This window comes from Delphinapterus leucas, chromosome 15 (assembly GCF_059928025.1).
Source record: "Delphinapterus leucas isolate spDelLeu-1000000601 "Yukka" chromosome 15, BTC_Dleu_Yukka2, whole genome shotgun sequence".
Taxonomy (NCBI): domain Eukaryota; kingdom Metazoa; phylum Chordata; class Mammalia; order Artiodactyla; family Monodontidae; genus Delphinapterus; species Delphinapterus leucas.
Window position 1 is genome coordinate 36,730,903 of NC_143143.1, and position 15,878 is coordinate 36,746,780.

Here is a 15,878-nt window from a genome sequence, read left to right on the forward strand (position 1 = left end):
ACAAGCACCAGGTCATAGGTCTGTGGCCTCGGGTCTGTTGGAGGCGGCGATCGTGCAGCGGTCCCGCCGGCGCCATGTCGTTCTGCAGCTTCTTCGGGGGCGAGGTTTTCCAGAACCACTTTGAGCCGGGTACGACCTGTGACCTCCTGGAGGACAGCGGGGGCGGGGACGCGTATTAGAGGGGGCGTCGCAGCCCTCCGGGTGGCGATGGAGCCCCGGAGTCCCGGGAACGGGGGCCGAGTGTGACCGCGCGGGGAGGAACGCATGTGGGTAAAGGGGATACAGAGGAGGGAGGAGTTGGGGGTTCCGGAGAGTAGGGGTACTTGAGGGGAGAGGGACATTGGAGAGAGGGTGTCGCTGTCCTCGAGGAGGACAGAACTTGAGTGTGAGCGTGGCCTTTTCCGAGGAAATCTGCGGGGTCAAGGTATGGGGGTGGTGACGCCGTTGCGGGTATCCGGGTCAGGATCAGAACTTTAGGGGGAGGCGGTGGAAGGTCTTGTCCAGGGGCAGCTCCTGTGACTGGCCTGCCTCTCCTTGGGGCATCCTCCTGATATTACTACAGCCCTTTCTTCTCCCCGGTGCCCCAGACCTGCGGGGTAAGCTGGAAAGCACGTCTTGTTGGGATCCAAATGTGACTGCCTGGGTGCCTACCCCACCTGCCCAGGGCCCCAGGTTTGGGTAACCAGGAGTGTTGCCAGGCTGCCAATGGCCAGTGAAGCTTGACTGGACAGCCTGGGTCAGGTAGGAGGGGTAGAAGGTAGGGGGTGAGTGGTTGGTTTGGGGGCATGGCCGGCAGTCAGCCCTGGGCCCAGGCTTTGAGAGGCCCAGATGAATCCCCTTCTGGGCTGTGCTGCCTGGTCATGGACTAATTTGGTAAAAATATGTCCACAGGCAAGACTAGGGCAGTGACCTACCCCTGGGTGGGATTTGTTGGGTGTCAGCCCTCGAGGGAGCTGGGATGTGACACCCTGGTCTCTGTGAGCCAGCTGTGACATAGGACCCTCTGGGCAAAGTCCTCCTTTCAGACTCTCTGGCTGTGGGACTCTGGGTTGTCCTCAGGCTACTCTGCCAAGCTGGAAACTCCACTCCCACAGCAACTCCTGTTTCCTCTTTTCTTTCTCAAGTTACTGGTAAAGGCTGAGTAGGTCACAGACTCCAGGGCAGGCTGTCTCCAGGCCATGCAGGGAGCGAAGGGTGACTCAGTACCCCTCGAGTGACCCCCAAGCAGTTTCCTGTTCTGTGAGTCAGTTTTGCAACCTTTCTTTTCCCCCCTCAGGGTGATCTTTTGGAGGTAGGTTAAAACTCATCCTTCTCCCTGGTGCTCTGTCTTCCTGGCCCTCTGTCTGACTGGAGGTCTTTTGCTGGGATCAGTCTTTTCCTGCTTGGAGAGCAGGCTGGTGTCTGGGCATCCACCTTACGGCTTCTTTGGGCAGAGGGAGGTCCATGTGGGAAGGGCCGGGGGCTAGTGGTGGTGCTGGCCATGCCACAGCCCCCACTGTGTGGGGCCTGCTTGTGTGTGAGGGGCAGAGCTGTGTCTTCATCAGACTGCCTGGGTTCCTTCCTGGCTGCACACCCTGTAGCTGAGCATTTTGCATCCCTGAGCCTCAGCTTCCTCATCTGTAAAATGGGAACATCTGCATTACAGGGCTGTTAAGAAGAGTGAAAGAAATAATTGTGAAAAGTGGCTCTCCTGGCCTCTGGCACAGGCTCAGAACTGCTAAATGTGAGCTCCATGCTGTGTCTCCCCCACAGAGCCAGGCTTATGGGTGGTGGGTGGGTGAGTGGGGAGAGTGTGCAGCCCACCCTGTAACCGGAGTGCTGCTGTCCTCTCCTGGGTTCAAGGATTTAGGTGCTCACCCCCGAGGCGCTGGAGCCAGCATCTCTGCTCTTACCTCCCCTTCCGCCCCAGGCATCTACGTGTGTGCCCAATGTGGCTATGAGCTGTTTTCCAGCCGCTCAAAGTACGCACACTCATCCCCATGGCCGGCCTTCACCGAGACCATCCATGCTGACAGTGTGGCCAAGCATCCAGAGCACAATCAGCCTGGAGCCTTAAAGGTGGGTGGTAGCAACTGGGGGGTGGTGAGGAGGTGTCAGCCAGGGGGGTCCTGAGAGCCCCCCACCCCTTCCTGCTGTTCCCCCTACAGCTGTAGGGGCCTAGGGTCTGTCTATTACAGGCCTCTGGCTTCAGCCAGGGGAGCTGACACCCCAAACTATTGGGAGAGCCTGGGGTCCTGGTGGGAACAGGAAACAAGATGGTTTTCTGGGGCAGGTTCTGGGCCAAGGCCAAACTCTCATGCCAGCAGTTACCTTGGGAAATAGGCATGGGGAGGACCCCATGTGCTGGTGGCAGCAGGGGCCATGGCTGCAGCTGTTTTCATGGCTGTTTTGTGGTCTTCCCAGGTGTCCTGTGGCAGGTGTGGCAATGGGCTGGGCCATGAGTTCCTGAACGATGGCCCCAAGCGTGGACAGTCCCGCTTCTGAATATTCAGCAGCTCACTGAAGTTCATCCCTAAAGGTGAGCTTGCCTGTCGGCAGCTGGGCACAGACCTATGTACAGGCCTTTAGAGGCCCAGGGGCACACTGTTCTCATGCACTTACAGTGACAAAGCATGGGGGCACCAAAGCGCGCTGCCCAGGGCCACTGGAAGGTGGCTGCGGGACAGGGACAAAGGGCAGATGTCCTGCCTCCTGCATCTGGTTGATTGTGTGCAGGGCGGTGCGGAGGTTGAGTTCTGGGGCTGTGCAGCTGCAGGCTTGCTCGTCAACCTCTCTGAGCCTCCTCATCTTCTGTGTAGTGGGCGTGATGGCAGAGCCTCCTTTACAGGCCCGTTAAGACTGGCTGCATGAAAGTGCACTGGGGTCTGGAATGTAGTACGGGCTCAGTAAATATGTGCTCCTGTTGGCAATATTCTTATCACTGGTAGACTGTTTGGGAGCCGTTTTTCATTTGTGTGTGTTTTATCTGAGCTCAGCCTCCTCTCTGACCCATTGCTCTCTGTCTGCATCCCCAGCCGCCCTCTGGACTCCTTCGCACTCTTTGTAGCTCAAATCCCTCTCCTCATTTGCTGCCCGCAAGACTGCGGCCAGTCCCTAGTCTCAGTTTTATCCTCTGTAAAATGGGGTTGCTAATAGCACCTGCTCGCTGCCCTCACTGTGGGGTTAAGTGAGGCTGTCTGTGAGGGCCGGTGCGTGATAAAGGTTTGATAATACTTTTGTCCTTTTGTAGCTATTTGTCCTCCGGTACGTGTGGAGGAAAGACAGACTCTGGGTTCTCCTGCAGATCTCAGGGAAAGAACTGGGCACAGAGACACCCCCAGGCTGCGGGTCTGGGTCCTCCCAGCTCTCTTGGTCTGCAGGCTGCAGTGGGAGTGGGCTGGGCCAGGGAACGGTGTCTGAAACCTAAGTTAGCAGCGACTTGTTTTTCTCTCCCCTCCCTCATTTCTTCCAGGCAAAGAAACTTCTGCCTCCCAGGGACAGTAGGTGGGCAGCCCACACCCAACCCAGATGGACACTGCTTTGTGGCCACACTCTGGACATCCCACGTTAGAAGTGGAACCTCAGACATTTGGACAGGGGAGCGGGGGGAGAGGGGTAGCTGAAACATCAGGAAGGTTCCCGAGGCCTTGCCTCCGAACAGGCTAGGAGAAGGGAAGAGGCTGGGAAAAGGAGAAGGCTACACTAGGCTGCCAGGGGGTGCCTGGAGGCCCCACTGTCGGCTCTCACAGGAGTCTCAGGGAGGGGGCTCTAGGCCTGGCTCGTCTTAGAGTGATGGTGCAGCCTCTACCTTCTCTCCTCAGCCCGCTGCCCCCTCCCTGCCTGTTTGGACTCACCCCGGTGAGACCCAGTTCTGAGATGGGCTCTGGCCCTTGCCGAAGCTCTTGCCTGTCTCCAGCAGGCTGTGCTAGGAGAGAGAACGCAAACAGGGGCGGCTCCAGTTGGCTTCTCCAGCCCTGGTCACTCTATGATTCTCTCTGACTAAACCCTTCCAGGCAGCCAGAGTGGTGATGATCTGTGACCTGCTGGGGGAGCAGGCTGAGGGGACAGATCTCTGGCCTCTTGGTTATGAAAGGAGAAATCCCGAACCCTGTTGCACCATCTGTGTGGATGCTGCTTGCCCCACTCAGGCTTAGGAAAGCAGCTATTGCTCCATCACCTTGACTGTGCAAGGCTGGGGACACCGGAGCTCACAGCCTACAGTTCACCGCTTCCGGGGACACAGTGACTGTGCCTCACTGCACATGCTCTGAGGGTCCTGCCATCAGGGAGGGTGGGCGAAGCCCCTTCCATCTTGAATCCTCTTTGGAGTAATCAGGAAGAGATCAATAAACAAACAGAACCCAGGCTTGCTGTCTTTATTAACAACATCAGGGACTCCAGGACCCAGGGTCAGGCTTTGCACAGCTGTTTCACTTGTTCCGCAAATAGTTATTGAGCTCAGTGTCAGGCTCTAGCTTCAGTGCTGGGGATGCAGCCATGCCCTTAAGGTCTTTTTTTTTTTTTTTAATTTTTAAATTAAATTAAATTTTTTTTTTATACAGCAGGTTCTTATTAGTCATCAATTTTATACACATCAGTGTATACATGTCAATCCCAATCACCCAATTCATCACGCCACCACCACCACCCCCTGCCGCTTTCCTCCCTTGGTGTCCATACGTTTGTTCCCTGTACCTGTGTCTCTGTTTCTGTTCTGCAAACTGGTTCATCTGTACCATTTTTCTAGGTTCCACATATATGCGTTAATATACGATATTTGTTTTTCTCTTTCTGACTTACTTCACTCTGTATGACAGTCTCTAGATCCATCTACGTCTCAACAAATGACCCAATTTCGTTCCTTTTTATGGCTGAGTAATATTCCATTGTATATATGTACCACATCTTCTTTATCCATTCATCTGTCGATGGGCATTTAGGTTGCTTCCATGACCTGGCTATTGTAAATAGTGCTACAATGAACATTGGGGTGCATGTGTCTTTTTGAATTACGGTTTTCTCTGGGTATATGCCCAATAGTGGGATTGCTGGATGATATGGTAATTCTATTTTTAGTTTTTTAAGGAACCTCTGTACTGTTCTCCATAGTGGCTGTATCAATTTACATTCCCACCAACAGTGCAAGAGGGTTCCCTTTTCTCCACACCCTCACCAGCATTTGTTGTTTGTAGATTTTCTGATGATGCCCATTCTAACTGGTGTGAGGTGATACCTCATTGTAGTTTTGATTTGTATTTCTCTGATAATTAGTGATGTTGAGCAGCTTTTCATGTGCTTCTTGGCCATCTGTATGTCTTCTTTGGAGAAATGTCTATTTAGGTCTTCTGCCCATTTTTGGATTGGGTTGTTTGTTTTTTTAATATTGAGCTTCATGAGCTGTTTATATATTTTGGAGATTAATCCTTTGTCCGTTGATTCATTTGCAAATATTTTCTGCAATTCTGAGGGTTGTCTTTTCGTCTTCTTTATGGTTTCCTTTGCTGTGCAAAAGCTTTGACGGTTCATTAGGTCCCATTTGTTTATTTTTGTTTTTATTTCCATTACTCTAGGAGGTGGATCAAAAGTGTGATTTATGTCAAAGAGTGTCCTTCCTATGTTTTCCTCTAAGAGTTTTATAGTGTCCGGTCTTACATTTAGGTCTCGAATCCATTTTGAATTTATTTTTATGTATGGTGTTAGGGAGTGTTCTAATTTCATTCTTTTACATGTAGCTGTCCGGTTTTCCCAGCACCACTTACTGAAGAGACTGTCTTTTCTCCATTGTATATCTTTGCCTCCTTTGTCATAGATTAGTTGGCCATAGGTACGTGGGTTTATCTCTGGGCTTTCTATCCTGTTCCATTGATCTATATTTCTGTTTTTGTGCCAGTAGCATATTGTCTTGATTACTGTAGCCTTTGTAGTATAGTCTGAAGTCAGGGAGTCTGATTCCTCCAGGTCTGTTTTTTTCCCTCAAGACTGCTTTGGCTATTCGGGGTCTTTTGTGTCTCCATACAAATTTTAAGATTTTTTGTTCTAGTTCTGTAAAAAATGCCATTGGTAATTTGATAGGGATTGCATTGAATCTGTAGATTGCTTTGGGTAGTATAGTCATTTTAACAATATTGATTCTTCCAATCCAAGAACATGGTATATCTCTCCATCTGTTTGTATCATCTTTAATTTCTTTCATCAGTGTCTTATAGTTTTCTGCATACAGATCTTTTGTCTCCCCTAGGTAGGTTTATTCCCAGGTATTTTATTCTTTTTGTTGCATTGGTAAATGGGAGTGTTTCCTTAATTTCTCTTTCAGATTTTTCATCATTAGTGTATAGGAATGCAAGAGATTTCTGTGCATTAATTTTGTATCCTGCAACTTTACTAACTTCATTGATTAGCTCTAGTAGTTTTCTGGTGGCATCTTTAGGATTCTCTATGTATAGTATCATGTCATCTGCAAACAATGACAGTTTTACTTTTTCTTTTCCAATTTGTATTCCTTTTATTTCTTTTTCTTCTCTGATTGCCGTGGCTAGGACTTCCAAAACTGTGTTGAATAATAGTGGTGAGAGTGGACATCCTTGTCTTGTTCCTGATCTTAGAGGAAATGCTTTCAGTTTTTCACCATTGAGAATGATGTTTGCTGTGGGTTTGTCGTATATGGCCTTTATTTTGTTGAGGTAGGTTCCCTCTATGCCCACTTTCTGGAGAGTTTTTATCATAAATGGGTGTTGAATTTTGCCAAAAGCTTTTTTTGCATCTATTGAGATGATCATATGGTTTTTATTCTTCAATTTGTTAATGTGGTGTATCACATTGATTGATTTGCGTATATTGTAGAATCCTTGCATCCCTGGGATAAATCCCACTCGATCATGGTGTATGATCCTTTTAATGTGTTGTTGGATTCTGTTTGCTAGTATTTTGTTGAGGATTTTTTTTTTTTTTTCCGGTACGCAGGCCTCTCACTGTTGTGGCCTCTCCTGTTGTGGAGCACAGGCTCCGGACGCGCAGGCTCAGCGGCCATGGCTCACGGGCCCAGCCGCTCCGCGGCATGTGGGATCTTCCCGGACCGGGGCACGAACCCGTGTCCCCTGCATCGGCAGGTGGACTCTCAACCACTGCGCCACCAGGGAAGCCCCTGTTGAGGATTTTTGCATCTATATTCATCAATGATATTGGTCTGTAATTTTCTTTTTTTGTACTATCTTTGTCTGGTTTTAGTATCAGGGTGATGGTGGCCTCATAGAATGCGTTTGGGAGTGTTCCTTACTCTGCAATTTTTTGGAAGAGTTTGAGAAGGATGGGTGTTAGCTCTTCTCTAAATGTTTGATAGAATTCACCTGTGAAGCCATCTGGTCCTGGACTTTTGTTTGTTGGAAGATTTTTAATCACAGTTTCAATTTCATTACTTGTGATTGGTCTGTTCATATTTTCTATTTCTTCCTGGTTCAGTCTTGGAAGGTTATACTTTTCTAAGAATTTGTCCATTTCTTCCAGGTTGTCCGTTTTTTTGGCATAGAGCTGCTTGTAGTAGTCTCTTAGGATGCTTTGTATTTCTGCGGTGTCTGTTGTAACTTCTCCTTTTTCATTTCTAATTTTATTGATTTGAGTCCTCTCCCTCTTTTTCTTGATGAGTCTGGCTAATGGTTTATCAATTTTGTTTATCTTCTCAAAGAACCAGCTTTTAGTTTTATTGATCTTTGCTATTATTTTCTTTGTTTCTATTTCATTTATTTCTGCTCTGATCTTTATGATTTCTTTCCTTCTGCTAACTTTCGGTTTTGTTTGTTCTTCTTTCTCTAGTTCCTTTAGGAGTAAGGTTAGATTGTTTATTAGAGATTTTTCTTGTTTCTTGAGGTAGGCTTGTATAGCTATAAACTTCCGTCTTAGAACTGCTTTTGCTGCAGCCCATAGGTTTTGGATCATCGTGTTTTCATTGTCATTTGTCTCTAGGTATTTTCTGATTTCCTCTTTGATTTCTTCAGTGATCTCTTGGTTATTTAGTAATGTATTGTTTAGCCTCCATGTGTTTGTGTTTTTTATGTTTTTTTCCCTGTAATTCATTTCTAATCTCATAGTGTTGTGGTCAGAAAAGATGCTTGATATGATTTCAATTTTCTTAAATTTACTGAGGCTTGATTTGTGACCCAAGATGTGATCTATCCTGGAGAATGTTCCATACGCACTTGAGAAGAAAGTGTAATCTGCTGTTTTTGGATGGAATGTCCTATAAATATCAATTAAATCTATCTGGTCTGTTGTGTCATTTAAAGCTTCTGTTTCCTTATTTATTTTCATTTTGGATGATCTGTCCATTGGTGTAAGTGAGGTGTTAAAGTCCCCCACTATTATTGTGTTACTGTCGATTTCCTCTTTTATAGCGGTTAGCAGTTGCCTTATGTATTGAGGTGCTCCTGTGTTGGGTGCATATATATTTATAATTGTTATATCTTCTTATTGGATTGATCCCTTGATCATTATGTAGTGTCCTTCCTTGTCTCTTGTAACATTCTTTATTTTAAAGTCTATTTTATCTGGTATGAGTATTGCTACTCCAGCTTTCTTTTGATTTCCATTTGCATGGAATATCTTTTTCCATCCCCTCACTTTCAGTCTGTATGTGTCCCTAGGTCTGAAGTGGATCTCTTGTAGACAGCATGTAGATGGGTCTTGTTTTTTGTTTTTTTTTTTTGCGGTATGTGGGCCTCTCACTGTTGTGGCCTCTCCCATTGTGGAGTACAGGCTCCGGATGCGCAGGCTCAGCGGCCATGGCTCATGGGCCCAGCCGCTCCGCGGCATGTGGGATCTTCCCAGACCGGGTCACGAACCCATGTCCCCTGCATTGGCAGGCGGACTCTCAACCACTGCACCACCAGGGAAGCCCTGGGTCTTGTTTTTGTATTCATTCAGCAAGCCTGTGTCTTGTGGTTGGAGCATTTAATCCATTCATGTTTAAGGTAATTATCGATATGTATGTTCCTATGACCACTTTCTTAATTGTTTTGGGTTTGTTTTTTTTTTTTGCGGTACGCGGGCCTCTTACTGTTGTGGCCTCTCCCGTTGTGGAGCACAGGCTCCAGACGCGCAGGCTCAGCGGCCATGGCTCACGGGTCCAGCCGCTCCGCGGCATGTGGGATCTTCCCAGACCGGGGCACAAACCTGTGTCCCCTGCATCGGCAGGCGGACTCTCAACCACTGCGCCACCAGGGAAGCCCCTGCCTCCATTCTTTTTCCGAGGTCCTGGATCATCTTCACTATCATTATTCTGAATTCTTTTTCTGGAAGGTTGCCTATCTCCACTTCATTTAGTTGTTGTTCTGGGGTTTTATCTTGTTCCTTCATCTGGTACATAGCCCTCTGCCTTTTCATCTTGTCTGTCTTTCTGTGAATGTGGTTTTTGTTCCACAGGCTGCAGGGTTGTAGTTCTTGCTTCTGCTGTCTGCCCTCTGGTGGATGAGGCTATCTAAGAGTCTTGTGCAAGTTTCCTGATGGGAGGGACTGGTGGTGGGTAGAGCTGACTGTTGCTCTGGTGGGCAGAGCTTAGTAAAACTTTAATCCGCTTGACTGTTGATGGGTGGGGCTAGGTTCCCTCCCTGTTGGTTGTTTGGCCTGAGGCAACCCAACACTGGAGACTACCTGGGCTCTTTGGTGGGGCTAATGGCAGACTCTGGGAGGGCTCACGCCAAGGAGTACTTCCCAGAACTTCTGCTCCCAGTGTCCTTGTCCCTACAGTGAGCCACAGCCACCCCCGCCTCTGCAGGAGACCTGCCAACACTAGCAGGTAGGTCTGGTTCAGTCTCCCCTGGGGTCACTGCTCCTTCCACTGGGTCTCGATGCACAAACTACTTTGTGTGTGCCCTCCAAGAGTGGAGTCTCTGTTTCCCCCAGTCCTGTCGAAGTCCTGCAATGAAATCTCGCTTGCCTTCAAAGTCTGATTCTCTAGGCATTCCTCCTCCCGTTGCCAGACCCCCAGGTTGGGAAGCCTGATGTGGGGCTCAGGACCTTCACTCCAGTGGGTGGACTTCTGTGGTATAAGTGTTCTCCAGTCTGTGAGTCGCCCACCCAGCAGTTATGGGATTTGATTTTACTGTGATTGCGCCCCTCCTGCCGTCTCGCTGTGGCTTCTCCTTGGTCTTTGGATGTGGGGTGTCTTTACTGGTGAGTGCCAGTGTCTTCCTGTCGATGATTGTCCAGCAGCTAGTTGTGATTCTGGGGTTCTCACAAGAGGGAGTGAGAGCACGTCCTTCTACTCCGCCATCTTGGTTCAGGGCCTGCCCTCAAGGTCTTAAGGCATAGTTGAGACAGTAAGTTCACGCCAGATGAAGAGAAGGGCTGTGTATAATTACAGCAGAGAGAGACGCTAGAATATGGGGGCGGGGGAGCAATTAGGGGGCTGGTGCTTTGGGCCCAGTGGTCAGGGAGGGGTATGCCAAGGAGGGGTCATGCCAGGTCAGCAGCGAAGGTGACAGAAGCAAGGAGAAGAGCTTCCCACAGTATATGCAGAGGCCCTGAGAAGGCCACGGACTTGGCCTGCCCCAGGCCCTGCAGGAGGATGTGCACAATGGGCCCCGTGAGGAGGTGTGGTGTACTCCAAGAGAACTACACTATTTTCCCAATTTATCTTTTTTGAAAAAATTATTTAATTAATTTATTTTTGGCTGCATTGAGTCTTCATTGCTGCGTGTGGGCTTTCTCTAGTTGTGGCGAGAGGGAGCTACTCTTCGTTGCGGTGTGCAGGCTTCTCATTGTGGTGGCTTCCCCCCAATTTATCTTGACAGAAATCCAGGGAACGTGTTGGAATGGATACTAAGGGTGGGATAAGGTTGGAAGGAACATAACGTTGGGTCAGGTCAAATTTATTGATAGGGGCTCACTAAGCAGAGATTCTGGGTTTAATGATATAGCTTGTGGGATCAGAAAGGGCTCTAACGGTTTGGTTGGTTGGTTGGCTGAAACATGGACTAAAAAGTGGCCAACACTGAATGAGCTGTAATGCCAGACCTGCCTTGGTTCAATGGAGGGAGGGATCCAAAGGCTTAGGGAGACAGGAAAGTTAGAGTGGGTCTGTCATTTAGGACCTGCTCTCCCACCTTGGAGGATACAGACAGCACACCTCTCACCACAATTGTGAGGAAAGTTTGTGCGCGGAGCTCCAGCATCGTAGAAGCGCTCTGTGATCACTCTTCTCTGTAGGCCAGGAATTACAGAAGACCTGCTGCCACTGAATCAGAAGACTGAAATTCACGGGGGTCACTGGATCCCGGGGTGACAGGACCACGTGGTGGCGCTCAGTGACGAAAGGCAAGGGAGCGGTGCTCACTGTGATGGCCAGCAGAGGCAAAGCGGCCGTCAGAATAGTCTGATTCCCACAGAATTACAGCGTCGGCCAGTGGGACGGGGTGCTCCTGGAAGTGAAATAGATCGGAAGCCTGCTGAATTCTCACTTGATCTTAATGAGCAGAAGAGTTCTAGGTCAAGTGAGCAAGAGTCTAACTTGAGTCATAAAGACAGTCATGACCCCTCATTCAATTCCCAGGCTTGAGCCAGTTTACATGCCCAGAACACCTTGAATGAACCAGAGGTGGGACCCCTCGAGGAAGGACCCTGCTATATCACCAAAAATTTAGATTGTTAATCTTTCTCCCAGCCTTCTCCAAAGTGACCTATACCAGGGTCACTGTGCATTGGGGAAACGGAAGTAATCAGACATTTTGGGGACTGCTGGACACTGGCTCTGGACTGATAGCAATTCCAGGACACACAAACTGTGTCAAGTAGGGGCTTATGGAGGCCCGGCGGTGAATGGAGTTTTAGCTCAGGTCCATCTCACAGTGGGTCTAGTGGGTCTCCAAACCCATTTTGCGGTTATTCCTCCAGTTCTGAGTGCATGATTGGAACAGACCTACTCAGCAGCTGGGAGCATCCCACATGGGGCAGAGTGGAGCCTGCAGGTGTGAAGGCAGAGGTGGTCAGATGAGGTTGGTGTGGCTGGGGAGGGAGGAGGGAGAGGCCAGTGCTGCCCTTTCCCTGACCCCCAGCCACAGGTCAGGGGTCTCTGCTCTGGCACAGGGTCACTGTGCAGGGGCTGCTGGCTCACCTGCTGGGCCTTGGTGGGCCTCCGGCTTACTTCTCGACCTTGGGCGGTGCACATAACCTTCCCCTGTCTGGGGAACCCAGCCTGTCTCCCTGTTGGGTGAGGGCACGGGAAAGCCATGGGGGGTGGGGCAGGAAGGTGGCGTTGATGCATGGATTCTGAGTGCATGTTGCTCTGTGAGTTAGACCTGAGCCGCTGAGCAGGGGAAGGTATGTGGCGGGTGGGAGGGGTCAGCACTGACAAAGCACCAAGGAGGCCAATGTGGAGGACCCCCATTCAGGAGGGGCTTCCTGCAGCTCATCCCCTCCCCACAGTGCGGCAGCCTCCTTGTCTAGAAAGCCTCTCCATCTCTGCCCTGCTGGGGGCCAGCACTGATTGCAGCTGCCAGAAAATCCAGCTGGGGTTGCACAGAACCCTGTGTTTCCAGCTCGTATCTCTGACCAAACTCCCCTCTGTGTCCCAAACTGGTCACCGGATGAAGTGGAGCCTAGTCACTTGGGGTCATTACCGGCCCTGGGGCACTGTCCCAGCCCAGCCTGTGGCCTGCTCACGCCAAGTCTAGCAGCCAGCTTTGGCCCAGGGCAAGCCCACTGTAGGTGAGCAGTTATTGAGTGCTTAGTGTGTCTTCATGGGCATCACCGTGCTGAAGCTCTACCCTAACCCTGGTGGGGCAGGTACTCATTCTCCAGGGGAGGAACAGGAGGCTCAGAGAGGGGGCGGGACTTGCCTGAGACCACTCAGCCTCAGGTCCTCTCTGTCCACACCTGTCCGTTTCCTCTCTTCTTCACCCCCAATGACAAACGGTGGCTCTGGGAACGTCGCGACCACCTGTTGACTGTAGTCTGATGTCAGCAAGCATGTTGAAGGTGGCTAGGGGTGGGGAGGAAGCCAGCTGAATGGTCAGCAGGAATCTCTGGGCCCCAGGGCCAGGATGGACCTTGGACTTTGCTCACCTCTCCCAGCACTCCTGGCTCTGCATTACTGGCCCAGGGGGCTCCCTGAGCGTGAACTCGGCCCAAGAGCAGGCTGGCCTCCTCCTGCAAACTGGGCCAATGTGTCCAGGCCATGCCCCTGGGGGTGCCTCTCTGGGCTCAGACCTGTAGCAGGGTTGTATGGAAGATCTGCTGGTGCCCAGGTGGGCTGCGGCAGGGGCTGGTGAGACTGGTAGGGGAGCTGTGAGCAGCAGTGCCTGGCTGCCTGCACCCCAGGGGCCCCACGCTCGTTTGTACATGGTGGTTAACTGGGGGGGTGGGAGCTGGCCACCAGTGTCCTTGGAGAAGGGGAGTGAGGAGGGTGAGCCCCAGGACCCCGAGGCCCCCTCACATCGTGAGCCTGGAAATGGATGGCCCCGGGCAGTGTCTGCCAAGGGCTGGGTGGAATCATGTCACCCACCCCTCCCCCCACTGCTGGGTTACATCATAACCTCTGGCTTGCAGCCCCAGTTGCTTCTTGAGAAACAAAAGGCTCTTTGAGAGCCCATCCCCCTCTGCTCCCTACCCGTGCCCCCTTCCTTGCCAGGTGGAGCCCCTAGGACACGACCTTTGGAGCCAAGTGTTGCATTTGGGAGCAGACAGCTCCTAGTGCTCTGCCGACACCAGCCAACAGCAGCCAGCAGGCCCAGGCACAGCACGGCAGGGCAGGGCACCTTGGGCAGCGGACCAGTGGGAGAAAGAAGAAATCTGTCTGGGACTCTGCTGATCCCCAGCCTGGAGGCAGGGACCGGCTCAGAGGGGAGCTCAATAAACGTGGGACAGACAAGTGAATTGACAATGACTGGGACTTTCGCTCATCCAAGGCTTTCCTTTCTTCTGAGTGACAATTGCCAGGGAAAGCCGTGACCCTGGGGGAGTGCTGCTCAGGGCAGGTCCTGTGGGTAGGTCCCAGGACCCCCTAACCTCATGCGGGCACGTGGGCAGGGCCGGCAAGTGGAAGTGGCAGCCCGGAGAAGTCAGCGGTCACCGCCAAGTCATCCACCGTGCCCCCACCCCCGTACAAGGCCCTGGTAGGGGGCCTAGCGCTGTGACCCCCTTCTGAGTCAACCGGTCCTCAAGGCCCCCTCCTCTGGGAGTGGGCCTAGGGACCGTGTGCAGGACGGACCAGCAGGGGCCGCTCAGGCCCCAGGAGCGCTGGGGCCTGAGCGGTGCTGCAGTTCCCCGTGGTGCCGCCGGGGGCGCTGCGGCGACAGCTCTGACGGTCTGGGCGGGTTCCTGCGCCCAGCTCCCTCCACGCCGCGCCCCTTCCTGTGACCCCCACTCGGGCCGGGTCCTCGCGCCCTAACCGCACCTCGCGCCCCAGTGGCCTCGCACCCCAGCCCGGCTCCGCGTCCCCTACTCCGCCGTCCTGCGCCCTGGCCCCAGCCCGACCCGGTGCCCCTCGCGACGCCCGCGACCCGCACTGTCCCAGCCCAGCCCCGCGCCCCGGCAGCGCTTCCCCGCGGCACCCAGTGGTCGGCGCTGGCATCACCTGGCCCCCCAGGTCGCGCCCGCCCAACATGCCAGTGCCCGGCACACAGGCCGAGGCCTCTTGGCGTACGAGGGTGCGGCGGCCGGTGATGGTGGGGCCGCATCTGGTGGGCTTCAAGACGGTGACTAGTGCGGGGCGAGCAGTCGAGGCCCAGGGTGCCCCCTCCGGAGTCAGCAGGAGCGGGACAGAGCTGGGGGCTGGGGGAAGGTGGAGACAGGACGCTCCCAGCCCCAGCCAAGCCTCAGCCCCTTCTCCAGGGCAGCTGGGTGGGACCCGCCTGCTCTGATGCCCCCAACCTCCTCTGGCTGTGGCCCTTCCACGCCTTCATTGTACCTGCTGCCACCCTGGCCTACCCCGGGGGCAGCACGTCCTGGAGTTCCACTTCCCATGCATCTTTGCCCATTTCTCTCCCCCACAATAGTGACAGCTCTCAGCTGTCCCAACCGGTGTGGTCTTTGCAAAATAATCATCAGACCAGGTAACTTCCCTCAGGGGTTCCCCCTGGCTCTGCTTGCTGAGGCTCCACAGAACCCCCCCCCCACTGTCTTGATTTCCCACTCCACAAATGATAGCAGTGTTTTGTTTTGTTTTAATCATAACTGTGTTGTTTTTATTACCCACAGCCCCCGCACCCAAACCCCTGCACCTGGGCCTCTAGGCCAGCCAGAGTCCATTCTAGAATGGGGTAATCTTGTTCCCTACCCCAAACACGAAGCCCTGAAGGGGTGCTGCCCGAGGTAGAATCAGGTGAATGTGAATCAAACTGCACTGCCTTCTGCTGGCTCCCTCTGCAGGGGCTGCACAGTCTCAGGATGAGCAAACCACACATCTGCATGAGTGAATCTGTGCCCTGGTGGATGCAGGAACCCCAGGACCACCTGTCACTCTCCCCTGGCCCTGGGCACTAGGGCTCTGCTTAAGGAGCTTAGGGGCAAGAAGCCCAGGGAAGACAGTTGGTGGGCCTCCCAAGCAGACAGGAGGGGAGGCTGCTGGGGAGGGGACTGAGGGTTACCTGTCTATAAGCTCCTTCCACCCCAGGCCCTCAGCACCCCCTGCACCTGTCTCTAGGCGTGATTTGTTCCTTGTAAAACCGTGGAGATTATCCATGGTTCAGCCCCTGGTTTCATGTCTTATCATGTTTCATCTCCAACTAGGACGTTTACAAGCTCCTCTTGGCTGCAGAGGGCTTGGTGGCTGCACTGCCGGAGGCTGGAGCAGAGACGAGGCGGGCCCTGTGGGCTCTGCCCCACCTCACCCCGAGATGCAGTCTGCCTGTGGCCCTGGGCTCCCCTCCCATCTCCGACTGCAGTGGCTTTTTGGTCCCGTAGTCTCAAGAGTG

The 15,878-nt window shown here is 52.4% G+C and overlaps 1 protein-coding gene and 1 long non-coding RNA gene across 2 annotated transcripts in view; one reads left to right on the top strand and one right to left on the bottom strand.

Moving 5' to 3' along the window:
• On the top strand, positions 1-4,545 carry MSRB1 (methionine sulfoxide reductase B1). Its single transcript, XM_022594485.2, has 4 exons — positions 1-129; positions 1,910-2,058; positions 2,404-2,518; positions 3,452-4,545. Exons 1-4 carry the CDS (start codon positions 75-77, stop codon positions 3,481-3,483), a joined length of 351 nt encoding a protein of 116 aa, XP_022450193.1. The 5' UTR covers positions 1-74; the 3' UTR covers positions 3,484-4,545.
• LOC149747434 (uncharacterized) overlaps positions 4,251-15,878 on the bottom strand; it is a 17,471-nt gene continuing 5,843 nt past the window's right edge. Inside the window, exon 2 of the long non-coding RNA XR_016387852.1 lies at positions 4,251-11,387. This is a non-coding gene — a long non-coding RNA (uncharacterized LOC149747434). The remainder of the gene's footprint in view (positions 11,388-15,878) is intronic.